The sequence below is a fragment of the Phasianus colchicus genome, chromosome 27, assembly GCF_987193195.1.
Source record: "Phasianus colchicus chromosome 27, bPhaCol1.hap1.1, whole genome shotgun sequence".
In the NCBI taxonomy this organism is placed as follows: Eukaryota; Metazoa; Chordata; class Aves; order Galliformes; family Phasianidae; genus Phasianus; species Phasianus colchicus.
In genome coordinates this window covers 5,588,527-5,610,504 of record NC_143462.1, presented here as the reverse complement: position 1 = coordinate 5,610,504, position 21,978 = coordinate 5,588,527, and the positions used below count along the sequence as shown (strand labels likewise).

Here is a 21,978-nt window from a genome sequence, read left to right as displayed (position 1 = left end):
TTTAAGGGCTGGCTGCCACTGGGGAAGGATCTCTGCTGTGGTTCTGTGATTTTTGTTGTCAGTGTTCTATATCAGAACATCACATAAAGTGAGTTAAAGAGTTCGAGTTCTGGTCCTTGGGCTGCCTTTATGGGTATTTTGGGTTCTAAGATAGGAGGGGAGAAGCAGCATTCCTGGAGGACTTGGAATACAGAGGAGGGAAGGCAGAGCTCCTGGCTAGACCAAAATAGAGAAAAAGGTATATGGTTCCCCTGTGTAAAAATTCATATTTTATGTTATGTTTATCTCTCATTTTGTTTGATTTGGTTGGATGTAGCAAATTATTGCTCATCCTCAGATCGCTGCTGTTGGTGGTGTGTTGTTTTTTGTTTTTTTTTTTTTTTTTTTTGTTAGACCTATCTGTTATCTCCCTACTCCCTTCCATGGAGCACAGGGCCCTCTACTTGCCTTGTCTCATTAGTCATGGGGCTGGGGCTGGCTGTGCTGTTAATATGTAGAATAGTTTTGTTTTTTTTTCACTCCCTTTTGTCCCCTGGGTTTGTGCCCCTGTCACAGACTCAGATCTAGAGATAACTATGATAATCTCTTTCTGAAGATCCCTTTCTTTGCAGTTTTGTACTGCAAGCCTAGGATATGGGTGGGCATTTCATTTATTTTTGATTGTCGCTTTTAATTGTTGATTACTTACTATTGCAACAATTTTTCTAACTATAAAACCTGTAAAATACTGTTCTAACCATGCTACTCTGCTAACTGTACATTTGTTAATTGTGATAGGTAAGGGTTAAGTTTGTTAGTCAAATTGAAACTCAGTGGTGCTTTCTCAGGTGTCTGGGAATGTAAATAATGTTGTAAACGACAGAAACTAAGAAGTTGCAGACCCGGGGCACATATGCTGCTAGAAAATAACCAAAGAATAATGGAAAAGACTACTGACTTTCACCCCCACAACCATCAGGCTGGAAAATGAATCCCCCAGCAAAATACCTACACCACAGTAACAACCTGTGTGGCCGCTGGAATGTCTGCAGGAGATGAGAATTGTATCAATGCAAGAATGGCTGGAATGTCTGCAGGAGGTGAGAATTGTATCAATGCAAGAATGGCTGGAATGTCTGCAGGAGGTGAGAATTGTATCAATGCAAGAATGGCTGGAATGTCTGCAGGAGGTGAGAATTGTATCAATGCAAGAATGGCTGGAATGTATGCAGGAGGTGAGAATTGTATCAATGCAAGAATGGCTGGAACCTATGCAGGAGGTGAGAATTGTATCAATGCAAGAATGGCTGGAACCTATGCAGGAGGTGAGAATTGTATCAATGCAAGAATGGCTGGAATGTATGCAGGAGGTGAGAATTGTATCAATGCAAGAATGGCTGGAACCTATGCAGGAGGTGAGAATTGTATCAATGCAAGAATGGCTGGAACCTATGCAGGAGGTGAGAATTGTATCAATGCAAGAATGGCTGGAACCTATGCAGGAGGTGAGAACTGTATAAGTACAGAGCCAATCCTTTGTTCAAATCATGACCGTGGTAGAGTGTATGCTCCCCTCCTTTCCCAGCGCTGCTTTGCTCACTTTACCGCCTTGCTTAATTAAATAAAGCTATCCCTTTATCAAACTAGACTCTGTCTGGTTTTGTCTATAACATTAATTGTACACCCTGCAGCTGGGGCATGGTCACACTGGGATGCATCTTGCCCATCAGAACCCCTCGGGTATGCCTCTGTGCAGGGAGCACTGAAGGCTATTAAAGCCTGTCACTGCTTCCATGGCTCAAATTACCACCTTGAGAATCAGTGTAACTAATTCACTTCCCTAATGAGATGTGCAATGCTTCCATCTCTTTCTCTGTCACTTCCACCAACAGCTTTGCTTTGGGACCCACCTGACTGAAATAAGAAGCTCACAGCCAAAGCTGCTCATCGCCTTCTGAGATGAACCCCACAAGGAGAGAGTGGTGCGGCTTAAAGGAGATGGGGGCCCCTTCAGAGCCCCCCAGTCCTCCACAGAGTCCCGAAGTGCCCTCAGAGCCCCCCAGGTCCTCTCAGAGCCCCCCACAGCCCCTCTGTCATGATTTTATAGTTTTGCTATTGGTATTCCACATCATAAGATCCTGTAAAGCAGAGGTAATTAAAGAGTTAATAATCCGGTTCCATTGACTGACAGTTTTCTGTATGCCTGGTTCTCAGCAGAGCAGAACAACTGCAGGGGACTTCTGGAGCAGAAGATCCCAGGGGACTTCATGATCAGAGGAAGAACTGCATATCCTCCAGTTCAAGGTAGGCTTTTTGGTTTTCAGACAGTGTACCTCTTATTTTATTTAATTTATTAGCCACAATTTCAATTAGGTAGTATTATACTGTATTATCTTCCATTCCAATACCATAGTTAGTAAAACTAAGTTTTCCTCCTTAGATCGTTGCCGCTGTTCTGTTTTTGAACACCAGTTTTCTCCCAAATATATGACGTTTTCTGCGCAGGGTTGGGGCTCTGTGGGGCTCTATAGTGCTTCGGTACGGCAATGTGCACGCGCTATTCCAGACACAGCACTACGCATGCGTAACTTTTTCACTGCGTCACGCATGCGCCATATTCCGCACTACGCATGCGCCGATTCCGATAGTGCAGTACGCATGCGCTCATTCAGACTGATCACTGCGCATGCGCGAGTTTTGGCACCGCAGTATGGACGTGCCAACTCAGGCGCAGAATTGCACAAGCGTTAGTTCAGACAACCCCAGTTCCACCCACTGTCCCCTAGAGACCCGCAGTGCCTTTCAGTGCCCCCCAGATCGGCTCAGAGCCCACGAGTGCCCTTCAGAGCCCCCAGTGCTCCACAGAGGCCCTGAGTGCACCTCAGTGCCCCCAAAACCCCCCCAGAGCCCCTCAGATTAGGATTTGGTGTCCTCAGTGGGTGAACCTGGAATGTGCCTGTATGGCAGTGTGTGGTCTTCTGGCTCAAGTATCAATCCCAAATCCCAAAGAAAGGGAGGCTGCATTGTGCATACTTTGCATAGCCCCTGCACTCCTTAAATCAGAGACTGCTGACATACTGCAGTATCCCATTTCTGCTGTGGCACAACATGGGATTTCTGAAGTCACAGCAGATTTAGAAAAAAATCCAAATAATCTCCAGAAGGCACTTCCCATATAACTCACCTGTCCAGATGGGAGGTGGCAATAAACAATTGATTATCAGTGCCTGAATGCTAATACAGCCCTGCTAGCAGCTGCTGTTTCAAACATTGCCAATGTAACAGCTGTTTTTGTGAGCAGCCACACATCCACGGATGGCAGCCTTTGGTGTACGTGTTCTTTATGGTTCCCTTGCAGGAAGAGGATGAAGAAAACTTTGCTTCTGCTTGGGAGGGGATACAAAATACCTTTAGCAGACTCCCATAGGTATGTAAACATTCTGCCACCCTTGTTCCTGCTGTGCTTGCTGAGCTTTTACAAATAATATCACATCCTGAAGCAGTGAAATTGTATCAATGTACAGGTGATATTTTAATTGAAGGGACATCCCCTGACAAGGTGGGGGAAGTGGCAGTAGCACTATGGTGAGCACTAGATGAATCAGAAATCAAGATTCCACCTGCAAACTGTCAGGGATTGAGTAAAGAAGTAGAACTTCTAGACAGCGAAGACCTGCAAAACTGTGCGAACCAGTGTAAACTTAAGTGAACCTGTACAGAATTTTGCAAACCCCATGCGGACTTCATGGAACCCCAGCAAAGATGAGCAATCCTGTACAGTCTTCAGCAATCCCAGGTGGAACTTGAGCAATGCAGGGCAAAGACTGGTGAACCTGGATAGAAGAGTAAGCAAGAATCACAGTAACTAGAAAAGCACATGCAAAGCAAGTGATGTGCAACGCAATTGCTCACCACCCACTGATGAATGCCCAGCCGGTTCCCGACCAGCAGCAGACTGCCGGCCATCTCCCCCCGGTACGCTGTTCAGCGTGACGACACCGAGGACGGGACGCCCCTTTGGCCAGCATCGTCCCGCTTCTGTCCCCTCACTGGCAAGGCTGAGGAGGAGCCCAGCTTCTACAGCTGCTCGGGGTGGATGTGACGCATGGACGACTCAGGCGGTCTACCTGGGCACACGCTGCCCCCGTTACCCCTTCCGCAGCACCTCTTCGCTATCAGCCGCGTCTCCACCGCGCCGGAGGAACGGGGGACCCCCCCGCGGCTCCTCCCCCGTCGGAGCCGGAGAGCAGCGGCAGAGCGATCCGCACTTTCCGCATTGCGCGCGCCGCAGCCTGTCGCGGTCTGATTGCGTCACTGCCGGAAGTGCTGCCGGGTGATTTTCCGGTGTTGGTCGCTGCCGCTGCTTGCAATGAGCAAGCGGAGGGTGCTGCAGGAGAGCCTCAACCAGGGCATCGCAGACTTCTTCATGGGTACGGAGGGCGCGGGGGGAGGGAGGGTATCCTTGGATCCGGCTCGACTGCTCCAACTGTGTTTCTCCCCGTAGAGCTAGCGAATTACGAGCGCGACGTGAACCGAGCCATCCATAAGTACGACGCGTACAGATACGGCCTCCTTCCTCAGGGCTGCTTTTTTCACTTCCCCGCCGGAGCGCCCCGCTCCCGTCTCTCGGGGGCCCGGCCCTGGCTCGCCGCAGGGCTGAGCACGCTGCTCGGTTCTGGACGCTGACCGACGCCGGGGAAAACGGCCTCTGTCGTTTCCCGGTACCCCAGCAGAATACGGAGTGGAGCCGAAGCTAAGAAACTGGTAGGTCCCGGGGCGAATTAGGGCTTCTCAGAGTGAAGGAGCTGTGTTAGGATGGTACCGAGGTTTCCAGGAGGAGGGAAGCAGTGTGCGAATGACTGCTTGCATCAGCTTCTGCTGGCAGCTGGCTCAGGGAAGGGCAAGTGGAGCATAGGAGCTGCGGGGATTTCATAGGAGGAACTGGGGACTCCAGCTGGGTCTCTTCTGTGAAAGGCTTCTGCTGTGGCAGGTTTCCCCTTTGCTGTGTTACTGTCTCACTAAGTTTGGGGAATTGGTGTTGTAGAAATCAAAACCCAGTTTAAAATAACTGTTATCAGGGGACTTGTAATACAACACTGGAAGTACTGTGTGCTACTTGTTTTGTACCCTTCAGTGCTCTTGATCTCCTATAGACCAATGTTTTAAAATGGTTTCTGTGACTTCATGGTTCTTTTTATTGAGCTTTATTTTTCTTAGATATGATGGCTGTAAGTGACCTTGAAATTGACTTGTATTTCATCCTTCCTCAATGTTTAGGATGGAGTAGATGCTAAAATAGCTGAGAAAATAGATGAGTTTTTTATCTACCGGACAGCTTCGCAAATTGGAAAAGGTGTGTTTCTTTCCCCTGTGCTTTATTTCTCAGTAGTTGTTTTACTTTGTAAGTAGTCTGCTTTACTTTGTGAAGTAGTCTGCTTGCTTTGTGCAGTTTCTGTTGCTTTCTGTGGAGAGACTGATGTCAAGCACAAGAATGGTGGACTCTGCAAAGTAAAAAGTGAGGAACAAGAAGCTTAGCCAAAGCCTCAGAACTGTCTACTTAGGAAAATATTTTAGACTGTATAATTGGCATGTGAATGTCTTCTGTGAGAAGTGGAATTCTGACTCTGGAAGGTTGAGGAATTGAGTTTTAACCATGCCGTTTACCTTAGCATGGGCAGTTAAGACAATTAATATGCAGGAATGGTACGTATGGCACTGTACTAATGCACAGTATTTCTGTTAGTTCTGTTTTGTTCTGATTTACAGTAGATCTCCAAAGCAGAATCTGACTAAGTTGTTTTATAAGCTTTCTTTATTTAGTGAAATGGAGTAAAGAAGAGTTTGTTCACATTATTATGTTTTTGCAGATTCGACAAGATGATACAAGTGCTTCCATCAACTTCCTGACATGAGTTACTGGCATTGGGTAAAGCTTAGTTATTAGTGGTGGGGGGAAGTAGTTGTCAGAATTGTAAGAACTGCCAGTTACAGATTTTGCAGTAGAGGAGTGGAAGTAGAAAGCTCCTGTGTGCAAGCTGAGAGGGGAAGGAGAGGGGTAGGTGATCAAAAACTGAATCAAAAGATTGAGAAAAGTAGAATCAAGAAGGCAGAGTAGGAGCCTATGAGTCTTATGTGCAAAATCTGATTAGGGAGAGTAGTATTTGCATCATGTTTGTAAAAGGAAATCCAGAGCCCTGCCAACCCTCAAAAACAGGGCTTTTCAGAAAGATCATATTAGGAGGTCTAATTCTCTCAAGGCCTGTTCTCATTCCTATTCTGTGCACTGGGAAATTTTGGCAGAAAAGAGCTCAGTTTACAGACAGGCACTTAACTTAGCATGTGCATAGCTGCAGAATTCAATATCTTGAGTGAGAAGGGCTGTGATACTGCTCACCAAGAACAGGATAGGCTAAATATAGAACACTTGTGCTTAAAATCAGAACAGAGTGGAATGCTGTGGGGAAGAAGAGGGGAAAAGCAATTGTCACAGAATTATCCGAGTCTGTGACAAAGGGCAAAAAGCCCTGGAAAACAAACAAAACAAAACCAAAAAAAACGAGAGAGGGGAAAACTACCCTCCCTCTTTTCTTTCAGCTTAGCTACCTAGACCTGAGGCAGGCCCTGCACTTAGGGAGAGGAAGAGAGGAGGAGAGGGGATGGGTAGAAAGATAGCAGATAGGTCTAAAAAAAAAAAAAAAAAAAAACCAACGGCAGTGATTGGTTGCCTCCTGGTAATGGGGAGGAACATTAATTTACTAAATTTAACCAAGTGGAACAAAACAAGAGAGAGACAAGAACATCCAAAGTACAAGATAGTAGATGAAGTAGTCTTACTCTAGTAGACTGCAAGGAAACACATGCTTTTCTCTACTGCAAACCGAGAGCGAGCTGAGCGGAGCCAGAGGGAGTGAGACTCACGGGGTCCTGTCTGGAGCTCCATCTATCTTCCTCTTTTGCGCCGAGTCCTCGAGTCCTCCGGGAATGCCGCCTGTCCCCTCTCTTCAGAATACTAGAAGTGCCCATAGGAGGCAGTAAACGGAACCAGAACATTAACTCTTTAACTCCCACTGGTTCACATGATGTTCTGATGTGGAATACTGACAACAAAAAATCACAAAACCGCAACATTCCACCTCTTATTCCAGATCACCACATCATGCTTAATATATATCTATATACGAACAAACAAATAATTAATGTGCATTACATATGCACATATCTATATACACATGTATACATGGAATCACTGACTACTCCCCCAGCATCAAATTCCCTTGTGGTACACGCTGGATGTCCCCATTTTTCTCCATCACCCACCAAATGCACCCAGGTCCCTGTACGAAAACAGTTCCACAGAGGGATTTGCCCTTTCCAGAATCTGGAAGGTTTGGAAGGTTTGGAAGGAATCTGGAAGGACCCAGGCTGCTTTTCCCAACATGCTTTTTATGTGTACCACAGGGACCTTACCTCCTTCTGCAGTATGTAGGAAGCTGGATTGGGTAGGACCATCTCGATTGACTGATCCTCCAGTGTTTACCGACCATGGTGGCTTGTGCCAAATGCTTCTCCCAATGCTTATATGTTCCACAACCCATTGCTTTCAACATGGTTTTTAACAACCCGTTGTAGCATTCTATCTTACCAGAGGCTGGTGCGTGGTAGGGGATATGATAAATCCACTCGATGCCATGTTCTCTGGCCCAAATATCCACAAGTGAATTTTTGAAATAAGTCCCATTATCTGATTCAATTATTTCTGGGGTGCCATGTTGCCACAAGATTTGCTTCTCCAGATCTAATATGGTGTCTTGGGTGGTAGCATAGGGTACCGCGTCTGTTTCAAGCCACCCAGTGGTTGCCTCCACCATGGTGAGCACGTACCACTTACCACTGTGAGATCGTGGCAAGATGATACAATCAACCTGCCACGTCTTCCTATATTTATACTTTCACCATCATCCTTCCCCTCAGAGAGGTTTCATCCTCTTGGCTTGTTTAATTATGGCACGTATGTCACAGACACGAATAACCTGTGCAATTGCGTCCATAGTTAAGTCTACCCCTCAGTCTCTGGCCCACTTATATGTCGCGTCTCTTCCTTGATGGCCTGAGCTCTTGTGGACCTACCAAGCTAGAAATAATTCTCCCTTGTTCTGCCAGTCCAAGTCTATTTGAATCACCTCAATTCTGGCAGCTTGAGTTACCTGATGGTTATTTTGCTGATCTTCAGTAGCCCTACCTTGGACACAGAAGCATCTACGTGACGCACCTTTATAACCATATTTTATGTTTGGGCAGCAATGTTTCTCCACAGTTCAGCAGCCCAAATAGGTTTACTCTTCCATTGCCAGTTGTTTTGTTCCCACTGCTGTAACCACTCCCATAAGGCATTTGCCACCATCCATGAGTCAGTGTAAAGATAAATCATTGGCCACCTCTCCTGTTCAGCAACATCTAAGGCCAGCTGGACAGCTTTTACCTCTGCGAACTGACTTGATTCTCCTTTTCCTTCAGTGTCCTCTGCAGCTTGTCATGTGGGGCTCCACACAGCAGCTTTCCATCTGCAATGCTTCCCCACCATACTCTGCTCTTATGAGGTCCCATCTGGAGTACTGTGTCCAGGTCTAGAGTCCCTAATACAAGACAGAGAGCTGTTGGAGAAGGTTCAGAGGAGAGCCACAGTGCACCCTCAGCAAGTTTGCTGATGACACCAAGCTGAGTGGTGCGGTTGACATGGTGGAAGGAAGGGATGCAGCTTTTCAACCAATTTCTTATCCATTAGTGGACCACCCATTAAATTCACATCCCTCAGAGCCCCCAGTACCCCCAGAGCCCCTCAGATCCCGTTAGTGCCCCTCCAGTGGCCTGAGTACCCCTCAGAGCCCCCCAGTTCTGCTCAGTGCCATTCAGAGCCCCCAGTAGCCCCCTGAGCCCCCCAGTAACCTGCAGTGACTCTCAGAGCCCCCAGAGCCCCCCACTGCCCACTTGTGCCTCTCAGAGCCCCCTAGTTCCCCCGTGTTCCCCAGTGCCCCTCAAAGCCCCCCACTGCCCCCCCAAATATGACATTTTTTCCCTCAAAATACCACTTTTCTCCCCAAAATATATTTTCTCCCCCAAAAAGCAACTTTTCTCCTCAGGATGACATTTTCTCGCCCAAAATGCCACTTTTCTCCCCAAAATTGACATTCTCCCTCCAAAATACTACTTTTCTTGCCCAAATATGACATTTTCTCCCCCAAATACCACTTTTTTCCCCAAAAAATGATTCAATGGAGGCTTTTATTTCTCCTGTTCCCTAAGAACCCCAAGAGCACTGCAAGTTTCACAAGATTGAAGCTGAACTCACCATTCTCTGAAGGCTTTGGGGTCTTTGGATGAGGTGCAGTGCTGCTTATGGAAACCCAGCTGCAGGCCTGCAGATGGCACTGGGGAGGAGTAGAAAGGTGGAATTCTGTCCAATATCCGTCGCTAGGTTGCCAAGATTTGAGCATTTTGGGTATAGATGCAGCACCTCCTCACCTTTTTTTTCCCGTTTTAATGGGATATTTATTTCCCACACTGGTTGAGGCCTGCTGCTTCTCTTTCATTCTGCCTTCGGGCTTCTCCATGGATGGAGGTGCCAGCAGGACCAGCGTATAGACCAACCCTGCACTTCAGGAGCAGCGCGAGATGTGGAGCTGTTGCTATTATGACATTAAGAAGCCAAACTTAATCGCAGCATTTCGAAAATAAATGTCACCAGCCGCTAGCAGGCTCCAGCGCGGGCGCGGCCCCTCGCTGACAGGCTCCCGGCCACCTCTAACGGAGCCGCGCTGCCTGCTGGGAGTTGTAGTCCGCGTTGCGGCGGAGAGAGGCGGGGAGGCGGTGGCAGGAACTACAACTCCCAGGATGCATCGCGGCGGTGTCAGCCCTGCGGGCCGCCATTACAGCCCGCCCTCCCCACTCACAGGGCCGCTCTGCCGCGCTGCGGGGGTGAAGCTGCGGTCTCGGCGGGCCGTGCGGGGACGTCATAGGGCCGGGGGAGCAGCCGGGCCTTCCTGTGACGGCCATTTCCTGCTCGCCCCGGGGCCGGCGGTGGCGGTCTCGCTCCCTGACGGGCTCGGCGGGCAGCGATGCGGGCCCGGGGCCCTGGCGGCAGGCGGCCCCCGCCGTGAGGAGCCGGGGGGCTGCGACAGGCCGGGCCCTGTACAGGGCGCATGGAGGCGCCCCCCGCCCGCAGAGAGGTATCGCCCGGGGGGAGGGGAGGGCAAACCCTGGGAGGGCTGCGGGGCCGCCGGGGTAACCGGCTGTCCCCCTCCCCCCCACCCCCCCCCGCGGTTTTGCAGGTGTGACCCCCGCTCCTCGTGCGGGCCTCGGAGCCGCCCCGGCCTGGAGAAGAATTGGGGCGCGAGGCCTTCGGCAGAGCATCGCCCTCAGAGCTTTCTCAGCTGACTGCTGAGAGATGAAGAAGTTCTTCGACTCGCGCCGGGAACAGGGCGGCTCTGGGCCCGGATCGGGCACCAGCGGCGGCGGTGGAGGCAGCGGAGGGCCCGGCAGCGGTTACATCGGCAGAGTGTTCGGCATCGGCCGCCGCCAGGTGACGGTGGACGAGGTGCTGGCGGAAGGTGAGAGCCCGCAGAGCTCCATCCTTCCCCGTTGGCAGGGCTGGCACGCTTTGGCCTTGCCCCCGTGCTCCCCTCCGTCCCTGCTCCCCTCGCATCGCCTTGTCCTTGGCGGTGGTATCTGCAGCTGGTAGCATTCCTGCTTTTCCCAGGTGTGGCTTTGGTTTAGGTCTTGTTTTTTAAGTACTTTAGGAACTGCTGGGCTGTTAGGAGTTTCCTACCTTTCCCTTTACTCATCTTTTTGCTTGGAGGAGGAGGTACTGTAAATGAAGTCTGCAGTGGTCTTTCCTTGAACTTCATTCTGCCCCGGTCCTTTGGAATTTATGTAGGAGTAAATTTCCTGTGCTTATTTGTCAGACATAAAGGTTGGGTAGAGCTGGCTGCAGTTTGGTGTGGGGGACTGCTGTTTGCGTGCATTTTTAGGAGGGAAATGGAGATCCCAACTGCATTTTCTTCAAAATAAGACAGTGACGGAGCTGAGAATGAGCAGTAGGGGTTATAAAACTCTGGATGTGTGCAGTCCTTGCAATGCAGCAAGCTGCTGCTGGTGGTTTTGTTTGTAACTGCTGCAGATTTTACTGTCGTTTTAGATTCTATTTGTATGGACCACAGAGGATCTTATTAATGTCTTTGGCTGCCAACCTTAGCCTTGACCTTCAGAAAGATGTTGGTCTTCTTAGACCTGCTCAGCATCCTTTGCAGTTTCAGTCCAAAGTGGTGTTTTGTTTTTATCTTGTAACTGTGGAGGTAAGGTGGCTTCTCGATGGGAACCGAGTGGGAGGACCTGCGTTGGCTTTTACAGAAAGAGCCCTAAAATGGAAAAAGAATTCTGTGTGTGCTGTAGGCGTACAGGTTTGTGAAAGTCACCTCAGTGTAGAAGAAAATAGATCTGTGACCATCTTTTGGGTAGGTTCTGGTGCGTGCTGAGCTGAGAGGAGCACCAAGCCCAACTTTTAAACTACAATGGTTTCTTTTTCTGACTTGAAATTTGCAATATGAATTTGCCTTGGCTGATACTTCTAAGGCCACTTTGGTCCTGGAAACTTTGGTACTAGATGGGTTAAATCTGAGACACTATCACAGTGTTGGTGGTTGTGCTGTTGTGGTTTTTCTTATTATTTTTTAATGCGGATTGGCCTCATCCTGCTTACGTGAGGAAGCAGAGGCTTTTTTTGCTGATGAATAATCTGTTGGCAGATTCTGCCTGGGTGCTGGCAGCACTGGGAAGTGAGACTGCCTGTCCCCAGGCTCTGTGCTGCTTGGCGTGCCTGACCCACAGCCACCAGAGGCGTAGGGTGATAACGGAGATTGTGTGAGTGAAGACAACTGTGGAGACATCCTGCTGCTTGTGGGGGATTTCCCTGTGACTCCTGGGTCCTTGCCTGGCCTCTGGGACTGCAAGATCTGCTTGTACAGGTCAAGCAAAGTGTAGCAGGCCTGGAAAATAGGTGCTGTGTTCTCTTTTCCTGACCATGCTCTAAGGCAAAGTACTTTTTATTTTTTATTTCAGCAGCCCCCTAAAGAAAATGTGCTGAGCAGTTATTTTCTACGCAGCGTGGCTATTGAAAGGTAGGTCATCTCAGGAGACAACATAGGTCATAAGTGCTGCAGCTTTGCATACCTCTGGCCTTTTGGATAGCTGTCTGTGCTCCCTAAGTGCTTTTAAAATACATTTTTTCACTGACTCAGCTGGGGAGCTGAGCCCTGGACTACTGAGGTTTGAATTCTCGGCTGAAGAACTATTTTGTGCATACAGTGAATTTTGGTGGTTCAGCAGTATTGAAAAGGCAACTCGTGAAGTTGTGGTTATTGCTGCTAAAAGGAAATTTCCCCTGGGAAACACTTCTGAGGATGAGGAGGAAATACGTTTTCTGGGAAGAACACATCTCCCATCCCCATTGCTTTAGAAAGGAGAGGAGGGGCCCATGTTTTGCTGTAGCAGCGAAGCACAGAGAGTAAACGATGTAAAAGCAGCTTAAAAGAGGGAGTCTCTGAAATGATGGATGATGTAGGGGAGAGTAAGTCACAAGCCTGAGGAACTGGTTGAACTAGAACTTTTGGCATTAAAGTGTTGGGGTTTACCACTGTCAAAGATGTGACAGGTCGTGTTAATTGTGCTGAGCAATTGTGTTGAAGAGTAGTGCTCCTGGGCCAAGCTGGGGGTTCTTAATGCAGCACTGTGTCATGCCAGATGGCAGACATCTGCATATGTTCTTAGTCTTTTGGCATAGATCCCCCAAAATATCCAGTGCAGTTAGGAGCACCTTCACCTCCTATCTGGATCCTTTCTTTCTTGGGTAATGAGGAACAAGTCAAGGACCTTCCTTCTGGAAGGAATCGGATGGGGATAATACAGATTGAGCAGTCGTTTGTCTGTGGTGGTATAATGCAGTTGAATTGTCAGTTTTTTGTTTCCCAGTTTCTTTATGTTGTGTTTCAGTAGGTGATTCTTGGTTGAGTCTTTGTGTTTATTTCCCTCTAATCCACATAAAAGCATGAATAATATCTTGAAAGATTCCTCTCAAAGTCTTCCAGAGAACTAATAACTGGGAGCTCAGTGCTGCTAGCCTTGGAGCTCTGCAAGGCCATGCAGCATCACTGGGGCTCTGGGAGGGCTGAAGGGGTTGTTAACTGCTATCAGTATAATTCGTTTCGCCCAGCTGTGAGGTAAATACCCAGGAGGTACCTGAATGTGAGAGTGGGGGGAGTAAAATGAACTTAAATTTGTCAGGTGTGTTATTATACAGGTTTTAAGGAAGTGGCAAAGGCTTTATCATTGCCTTCTTTAGCAGATCTGTAGTTCTCAGTGCTCGTGAAGAGCATGTTGAGCCTGTGAATGCACAAATTATGTCTGATGGGGAAGGTGACCCCCCTGAGCTGTCTGTATGTGTGCTTGGGCTGATTATAGAGGAGTTGTGCTGGCTGCTGCCTGCCTTTCCCTGGACTTACTGTGATATGCAGCATCACATTGTAAAGTCATCATCCTCCTTTTACAATAACTTTGACTTTCAATGAACTCTATTTGAGATAAGTCTTGCAGATTGACGTGATCCTCAACCAATTCCGGAGTGGCTGGGTTCAGAGTGTCACTTGTGTTGTTTGTTTTGTCAGTTATTGCCTTCAGCTTTCTGTCAGGGGCCAACTACCAGTCAGCTGACCACTAACACTTGGATTAGGAGTTAATTATTTCTCCTCTTGGAGTGGGACGTGGTTTTTCTTTTTATACTTTTGCCCTTGCTCTTTTTTGTGTACCATGTGAAGCAGTGCTGAGCTCTGCACTGGTGGATGGGGTACTGGCTCCTCTGTCTTTTAGTAATCTGTGGTTTTTTTGAGCCATGCAAACTGATGAAGAATCCCAAGTCACTGAGTAAATGTTGAGATATCCCAGGTACTCCGACAGTGTTTTTGTTGTGCTGTGGGCCTTCTCCTCTTTGCTTAGGAGCTACCAGCAGTTGAAGAGAGCAGGTGCTGGGTTATAAATGTGCTGAAGACAAGCTGGAATCTACTGTGGGGTTAGCACTTGCTGCCTTCCAAGCTCCCACACCTGCATTAATCATGGCTGACAGGGGTGAGAACTGATTAGGTGCTGTACATTTGCATTGAGAGTGGAAGCTGCTTCCTTTGAAGTTGTTTTTTTTTTTTTCCGTGAAAATGGGGATTTGAACAAACTGTACCCACTGGAATAGCAGCTTGCCAACTGCAGGACTTGCTGCTGCTCTGGAAAATCACAAATGATTTAGTTTGTACTAAGCAAGTTTTTACTCATGTTTCCCATGTGGAAGGAGATGGGAAGTCTCTGAGCAGAAACATGCTGTAAGCAAGCTGAACTTACAGAGCAGTTCTTGTCTGATAAGAAGAGGTGACTGACTAGATAATCTTCCCAGGAAAGTATGCCTTCATTCTTGGGTGGGGATAAGTGTGAGATATCCTTGTGAGAATAACAAGTGAAATCAGATCTCATTGCTGTGCTTCTTTGAGAATAGCAACAACGTTGACAGCTATTTACAGGCTTGAGGAAAAGACTCTGAAAGGCTTAAGTGAAACACTGCTATAAGGTAACTGTCTCTTTAGTGTTTTTTTTTATCATTGTGGTAACTTTCCCTTTTCTCATCTTTTGGGAGATACAGGGGATGCTGTTAAGTGAAGGTTATTGCTAGCTGTCTATAGTATGATGCGGTAGGATGGAAGTAGAGGAGAGCTGCTGTGGCTCCTCTAATGTTAGGATCTTTTGATGCCCTGTTGCCGGAGTATCTGAGCCCTGCAGTGGTCTCCAAAATTGTCCTTTTGTTCCTTTTGAGGCTGCTAGGAAGTATATCAAGATATGAAGGTGAAACAATGCAGAATATGTGTGGTCAACTCGGGAATTGATCTCTGGCCTCCCAGACTGAGTACCTTAATTGTAATCTGTGTTTTTTCTCAAGTGCTATGTCTGTTGCTCTAAATGGTGTGCTCTTAGCACGTTTGTGATTTGGGCATACATTTATGCTTGCTTGGTGGCAGAACCCATGCTGACATATGGACCCCAGGCTATGTGTCACAAGATTGAAGACTTTTTTTGGAACAAATTTTTTTTTGTTTAATTCATGATTTTGCAGAAACAAATGATGTAGTATTGATGTGTGACCTCAGATATATCTAAAAAATAGAAAATTCAGCTGCTGATGTTTTTTTTTTAAGCAGAGACTGTGCATACGTATTCACCTTGTTATGAGCTGGAATCTGATGCTGTGCGGAGGACAGGTGGATCTGATCTTGGTTTGTTCGTGATCAGGAACATGCTGCTTCTACTTCCTGTTCAGTATTTGTAGGGTTGTAATAGAGAGGAGAGCCCCAAATGCCCATGTGCTATTAAAAAGGCAATCTGGCATGCTGTTACAAAGGGTGTAATAGTGAAATGTGTGGTTTTAGGAAGCTATGTAAATGCACAGTTGTTAGTGAGACCCTGACCTTTCAGCTTGTCACCTTCGGTATGATAAACAATGCTTGCAAGGTTGATATGTGCTTTTGCTGCACTGCACAAATGATGGCAGTGAAATAATTCCAAAGCTTGTCCGTTGAAGTGCAGAGTGCTCCATGAGAGGGACGATGTGGTGTGGTTCATGCAGGCCTTCCCTGGATGCCAGCTGCCGTTCACTCAGTGTCACAGTAAGTGTGATGATATATACTTATTGTCACAAAGACCTGACCCAGTGTTGCTGCTTTGGGGGAACAATGTGGATCGATCGGGAATCCCTGCCTTCTGGCTGCAGTGTGTTTGTGTGCAGACACTTCTGGCTGCTGTTGCCCCTTGGGCTGTGATCTGCCGACTCTTCATGACCTTTGGTGAGAAGCATCTGATACCAGAGCATACGTAATTCATTGCATCTTTCACATGGCTAACTTCTTAAACAGGAAATATCCTTTTAAGTTAGGAGAAGGTTCTCGGTAGGGGAGTGAGAAGATGCATCACAGAGTCCTGATGGGTGGACAGTGTGGATTAGGAGTGAAGGAGGGATAGTGCAGCAGAAAGAAAGGGAAGGGATTTTATGAGCTTGGGTCAGGCTTGCTAGCCCTGGTATGTTCTGCTGGAAGTTGGAGCCACTCTTGGCCTTTACCTGTTGCTTTTAGCGTGGGAGATGTCGTTGCAGGTGGATAACAAATAAATGAGTTCACCTTTCTCTTTCTCTACCTGATGACCAATTGTAGCTTGAGCTGTTGTGCTGTCTTTCCTCTTCAAAGAAGCAAAGGCCTCATGGAATTTGAGGTTCTGGGCATGGTTGTTGTTATCCTTCTTTGCAAAGCAGACAGTCTGCTGTTGGAGGGAAAGGTGCAGAAAACAATTTAACGAATGAGAAACTGAACCCCATGAAGACTCATTGACTTGAGAAGGGCTACATAGGCAGTCAGTGAGGAAGCTTTCTATTAAATGCAAATGGAACTCCTTGTCTGGTGCTTTAATCACCGTGTTGTTAATATTCATGGCACTGAGGAGCTCTCATCGTGGGCTGGGGCCTGGTGTCACACCAAGCAAACCCAGAACAAAGTCTGCCCGTCCTCCTGGGAGGTGCCTGGCCGCCCTTGCCGGTGCTCAGCATCAGCGTGTAGTACTGAGAAACACTCAGTGCCACACTTTAGGAGTCAGACGTGATAATTAATGCGCGATGTCTTTTGATGATCTGCTGTTACTCAGAGATCATGTGAAATGCTCAAACTCAACCTTGCTCGCATAGCATTCAACAGAACATGTGGCAGGATTAAACATGTATTGGATTTCTTTAAAATTAAAAATATGCTATTTTTGGAGTGGATAGATGGTGGTTTTGTACCTTTTGCTTTTGTTTTTAAACTTAATGATGTGTGAAGCACTTGCTTTGTACCTTTTGTCACCGGGTGGGCTAGAAATGTATGCAGCAATCTATAATCTGCAAGTTGGGTTTCTCAAGCAGTTACATAATTTCATTTTGAGCTGGTCAAGTCCTAATATGATGGGACTTAAGAGTAACAGTCACAAGTCTGCAATTTTGGACCCCTGCAACTCCTTCCTTTGCTGAGCATCTGACACATGAACCTATTCACATCTTCCCTTTCTCACCAATGTATGTGTGGAAAAACTCTTAAGCTCTGTTCTGTGTATGACTGATTTTTAGTTTATTTCTTTTATTCCCTTCTTCTGCTGAATGATTACTGCTGTGTGTTCTTGAGTGATCTGAATTCCCTGAGAGCTCCTGGTGTGATAGTAGATACCTCTTTCCATCCTCGGCATGTTCTTTGGAGTTGAAAAGTTCATTGCTGTCTTCAGAGTTTGATTAGCATATCCTAGAGGAATATCATGTAATCCTCAACTGGTGTTTTGGAGTGGTTCATTGATATGACGGTTCTGTGGCTTGAGAGCATTCCTGCAGTCAGACTGGAGACCTGGGGATGCTGAAGCCGGACTTCCCATGTTTAAGCAGAAGACACTTGTCTACAGCAAGCATGTGTACGCTCTTGTGCGCCCCTTCCAGTGTGACATAGGTTGTAAGCTAGAGCATGTGTTAGTTATTCCTTGCCTTCCGTGCTGCTTTGCTTAGCAGAGATGTCTGGATGCTACCATAGTAATGAATATTCCTAAGTGTCTGACTTGTCTGTTGCCATGAGACCTTTGTTGATCCTTGCGAAGTTCCTTCTTACGTACAGTTTGCTGTTACCATGGTACAAAAGGGCTCCCAGAGTGGCTGGCCCTAGCAAACAAGTCCAGTTGAACAGTTCTTGCCTGGCCAGGCTTGCTTTCTTCTTCCTCTCCAGCTCCATATGGTGCTCTGCTCAGCCAGGGCTGTTGTTCTTCTCCCATCCTGTCAATGGGATTCTCCACTTCTGACTGCATGTGGTTGCAGCAACCCCTTAGTGGCTTTGCAGTTCCAGTCACGTTCATTCAAAAGTCATGCTCTGCAGCTTGTTTGTGCCATTGCTAATTTCCCTTGAAGGTGAACGAGGTCTCAGATACCGTTAGCAGCTGCTTGGAATAACAGGCAGCTGAAATGTGATTTTTGAGGGCTGACTGATAACAAGTGATTTTGTTTTTAAGCTGTGAGTTATTAATGACCAATTAATTTTTATTTATTCTAAGTCTTACAGTGGAGGTTCACCCCCTAAAATTGTCACAACAGAGAAGAACTGAATCTGCTTTGCCATGTAATCTACTTCAGGCGCTGATTCTTGCTGCACTGTAATAAAACACTGCTCCACCAGTTTTGAGTTTCCAAGTCTGCCTGTCAGGGAGGAATCAAGATGATACTCAGGACCCACATGAATCTCTAAACATGCTTCTTGTTTTGCAAGCTAATGCAGTTCTGTAGCCTTTAAGAACTATTTTTCATGGAATTGCTACTGCAAATATTCTGAGCTTTAATACCCCAAATTTGAAGTGCCCAGTCTGTGGGCTCACAGCATTCTGAGTGGGTGCATAGTGTGAGAAGCTATTGCTGCCCTTGGATTAGAGCTTTGTAATAGAGCATGCAGTTAATGCTCAGGAAGAATCTCATTTGATTATTTCAGTCATGATGGTAGACATTAATTTACTTTATTTTTTAATTCCATCGCTTTCTCTGCTCCCTTGTGACCTACAGCTTCCTTTTTCGATCTTCTATAGGGGGTTGGCTGAGATGGAGGGATCTGGGGGGGGAGTGATGGACCTTGAAGGCCTGTTGTGAGATATAGTGCTGGAAAAAAAGAGATGTGGAGAAATGAAATTAAACAGTTTTAAATCAGGACTATCAAAACCCAGAGAAGTGAGGGAGAGGCAGGTCAGCTTTTCCTATGCTGTCAATGCAGTGAAAATGCTCGTGAGATGTTTTGAGGCTGTTTTTGTGAGTGTTACAGCTAATAAATGATCATCCCCAAAATCCTGAAGAGCCCTAGTGAACAGCTTATGGAAAATGAGGAGAGGTAATGACCATGCTTCTCTTCTGCACTGGGTGACTCTTCTGGTTGTGTTGTGCTGCGCAGTGCACTGTAAGCACTCCTGGCCATGACTGCCACACTGACATTAGCTATGACATTCTGTGTATTTAAAAAGTATTCAGGCAAGGGTGGAGCCTGTAGATCTAAATCTGGCTTGTCATGGCCTAGTTATTGCAGCACTGACACTAAGTGAGGGCCCTGTAATGGTGCTGTAGTATTGGATAATCACATTAAGATTCTCAGCTATGGTAAGTGTGTGTAGGACTGAGTCCCTGTTTTACTCTTGCTGAGAATCTGGTCCATCAGCTCAGTGAGTTTAAGCCTTTGTTTTACCTTGGGAGAAGTCCTAAGTTAAATATGTTAGATGCTCTGTTAAGGGTTGTCTAGTTGTATTTAAATACCAGAGCCGAAGTAATGCTACAGCTGGAGCTGTGAGAGAGCTGCTGTTTTCCTGAGTTGGCAATGAGAGCAGTTCCTAGAAAGTGGGGCTTGTGCTGTGCACCTTGTGTTCTTTGCCTTGGTGGTGAGTATTGTCTAATAAATATGTGACGCTGGAGATATTGGTGCAGCTTTTTTTTCCCTCTCCTCACCTGTCCCTGAATCAGTTGTGCAGTCATTAAGGTTTGCACCCTGCACAAAGCTCCACTTCATCCAGCCAATAAAATGTGAATACTGTATTGTTCATTTATGGAGACCAAATTCATTCTAGCTGCAATGTGAACTGTATGGAGTTTTTGGTTGTTTTTTTTTGCTTTTTTAAATGCTTATCAGTGATGGAAGAGCGTGGAGCCTGATGCCTGAACCATGAGACCTGGAGCTCCAGGGCTGCATGTGCTATTCCCATCTCTGCCACTGACTGCCCCTGGGAAACACATGGGTGAATGTCACTTTAAGATCTGCACTGCTCAGAACTGGTGTTAATATCAGTATGAACCAGGTGAACTCAAGCTGCATTGCTTTCCCAACACTGCTTTCCTCTGAGTAGAAGCAAACCTTGAAGGCCCGTCCTTCCCCTGGAAGAAAAGGGTTGTGCACAGTCTTTTGCTCTGCAATGAGAGAAGGGAGATTGATGTTTCTGTGGGCTGAGTTTAACTCAGAGCTGTCCTGACTTTTTACAGTTTGCATCTCTGTTAAAATCTTCAAGCATGGTAACTATTAAACTCCCAACCTTGTTGCAAGTATATCTGCTTAGTGAACTTTCTATTTGCTTAAAATCTTGTCTGGGAAGATGTGGGCTTCAGCTGATCCTTCTGCTGTCTGTTCCTGCTTTAAGTTTCCTGCCTTGAAATACAAGGTGTTCTTTATACTTCACCTAGGTTGCTATTTTCTCTGCAGTTCTAAAGCTCTGACTTGTTCCTACAGCCACTTAAACGGTCAGAAATGGTTATGCTTTAGCCCAAGTCAGGTGACTTTAAAAAAGAAAAACAAAGTGTGAAGCTTGTTATTTCCTTTGAGGTAGAAAATCTATATTGAAAGTAAACCTGTTTAGTTTAGCATTATCTGTTTTTCTCAGCTGGGGACTGTGGATAAGGGTTTTGCTTTGTTTTTGTTCAAAACTGGACTCTGATGTTTAAAACACAGCCACATGATTGCTGCTCGGAGCTGAGGGGGCCTGGATGTCATTGCATCAGATGTCTTCTGGCCTTCCTGGTTGCATGGAGATTGCTGCTTGTTCTACCGTCTGTGCTGCATGCCCTGTGTCACCACCCTGTTCTCATTGCCACCTTAAGAAAACCAAGTTGCACACAGATGTGGATTTTGCTCTGTTTAGTTTCAGCTGTTAGCTGAGCACATCCTGTCACTGCTCTGTGCATGCAGATAGTTGACACAGAGAATCCTAACTTCGGAGCCTGGACTGTGGGACTAACACCAATTATTTATTCCCTCCACTCCTGAGACATGAAGCAAGCCTGTGACTCTAGGATAGGCTGTGTGTTTTCTGTGCATGTACCTTGAGGGTGAAATACCCAGGCGTCCTGGAGAACAGACTGGCAATGGATTGTTGTTCTCTGTGGCATGTCAGGTAAGAAGCTGGGGTTGAAACCAAGTCAGTGGTGAGACTTCCCGATGGGAAGATAACTGCAGCCCAAGAGCATGTGGGGAATGTTAAAAACAGGTTAGCTGGACATTGTCAGTCCTGTCTCTGAGCAAGATGCTGGGGCAGATGCAATCCTATGCCCGAGTGTGATGTGGAGGCTTAGAGCTGTGCTGTTTCACTGTGTTGCTTGGCAGTGTCCTATTGCAATTTGGTGAAATGAAGTTGGTGAAAGCCTACTATGTCCATTGATTTTGTCCTCAACCTTCCTGCATTTGAGTTATTTAGTTCTCACTGGTGTAAGAATAAAATCTTCCCTTTTTTAATGCTTTTTTTTTTTAATGGAGCTGTGAAACCTCTAGAAAGAAAATTGAGGGCCTCAGGTGTCTGCTTTTTGGTTTAGGTGGAGATGACCATAGGAAAGGAAGAGAGCCCTTGGGCCTGTGCTGCTGATTCTGCTTTACTGCAGTGATACCAGGGAAGACTGAAGTGTCCGTTGCCTGCAGAGTTCATAGTAGCGAACTAAATCCTCTTGCCTCCTGAAAAAGCAGGGGGCGTAGGAAATGCTCTCTGAATAGATTGGTAATTAATCCTTCACTAGACTGAAGAAAGCTTGTTAGTAACAGACCTAATGTTCACTTTCAAGACTGGATTCTTGGCTACAGTCAGGGGCCCTTTATGCCATGTCTGCAGAGGTTTCCTAGTACTGCCACATTTCTTCCTTTTGATGATTAATTGTGCCATACTCAGAGTGTATTGTGAGCAGTTCCAGGATGAAGGTTATAAACTCCCTGGAGTTATTCTGTTGTATCCAAATGACTGAAGCTCTGTGTGGGGGGGGGTTGTTTTGTCTCATAGCTGGTGTTACAGTACAACATAAACGTTGTTATACTGACCCATGTGTTTTTTTACACAAGTTGTAAATTTTTTTTGCCTCTTTGTTCA

At 46.6% G+C, this 21,978-nt stretch overlaps 2 protein-coding genes and 2 long non-coding RNA genes across 18 annotated transcripts in view; 3 read left to right on the top strand and 1 right to left on the bottom strand.

The window, feature by feature from the left end:
• Positions 1 to 157: 157 nt before the first annotated feature.
• LOC149914829 (uncharacterized) lies at positions 158 to 3,635 on the top strand. Its single transcript, XR_016460203.1, has 4 exons — positions 158 to 238; positions 959 to 1,169; positions 1,872 to 2,283; positions 3,338 to 3,635. It is a non-coding gene; the product is annotated as an uncharacterized LOC149914829 (long non-coding RNA).
• A 610-nt stretch (positions 3,636 to 4,245) lies between these two features.
• Positions 4,246 to 6,762, top strand: LOC116238371 (DNA polymerase beta-like). The gene is made up of 4 exons (XM_090125710.1): positions 4,246 to 4,409; positions 4,484 to 4,743; positions 5,257 to 5,332; positions 5,847 to 6,762. The coding sequence occupies exons 1-2, from the start codon at positions 4,349 to 4,351 to the stop codon at positions 4,663 to 4,665; spliced, it is 243 nt and encodes an 80-aa protein (XP_089981836.1). The 5' UTR covers positions 4,246 to 4,348; the 3' UTR covers positions 4,666 to 4,743; positions 5,257 to 5,332; positions 5,847 to 6,762.
• Positions 6,763 to 6,850: 88 nt separating this feature from the next.
• LOC149914828 (uncharacterized) lies at positions 6,851 to 9,790 on the bottom strand. The gene is made up of 3 exons (XR_016460196.1): positions 9,499 to 9,790; positions 9,326 to 9,404; positions 6,851 to 8,612 (listed from the first exon to the last, which is right to left on the bottom strand). It is a non-coding gene; the product is annotated as an uncharacterized LOC149914828 (long non-coding RNA).
• A 62-nt stretch (positions 9,791 to 9,852) lies between these two features.
• AAK1 (AP2 associated kinase 1) overlaps positions 9,853 to 21,978 on the top strand; it is a 64,803-nt gene continuing 52,677 nt past the window's right edge. For 3 of the 15 annotated variants that reach the window (XM_090125705.1, XM_090125706.1, XM_090125708.1), the window contains exons 1-2: positions 9,879 to 10,202; positions 10,305 to 10,583. In XM_090125705.1, coding sequence (XP_089981831.1) covers positions 10,421 to 10,583 — 163 coding nt within the window. In that variant the 5' untranslated portion in view covers positions 9,879 to 10,202; positions 10,305 to 10,420. Of the gene's footprint in view, positions 10,203 to 10,304; positions 10,584 to 12,090; positions 12,150 to 20,452; positions 21,022 to 21,978 lie in introns of those variants that run through there. The other 12 variants (XM_090125695.1, XM_090125696.1, XM_090125694.1 and 9 more) reach the window with 11 other exon arrangements.

Bases quoted from the DNA above. Each gene is read 5' to 3' on its own strand.
- LOC116238371 (XM_090125710.1), top strand. From the start codon at position 4,349: ATGAGCAAGCGGAGGGTGCTGCAGGAGAGCCTCAACCAGGGCATCGCA. The intron at 4,410-4,483 runs GTACGGAGGGCG...TTCTCCCCGTAG, and splicing joins CATCGCAGACTTCTTCATGG to AGCTAGCGAATTACGAGCGC.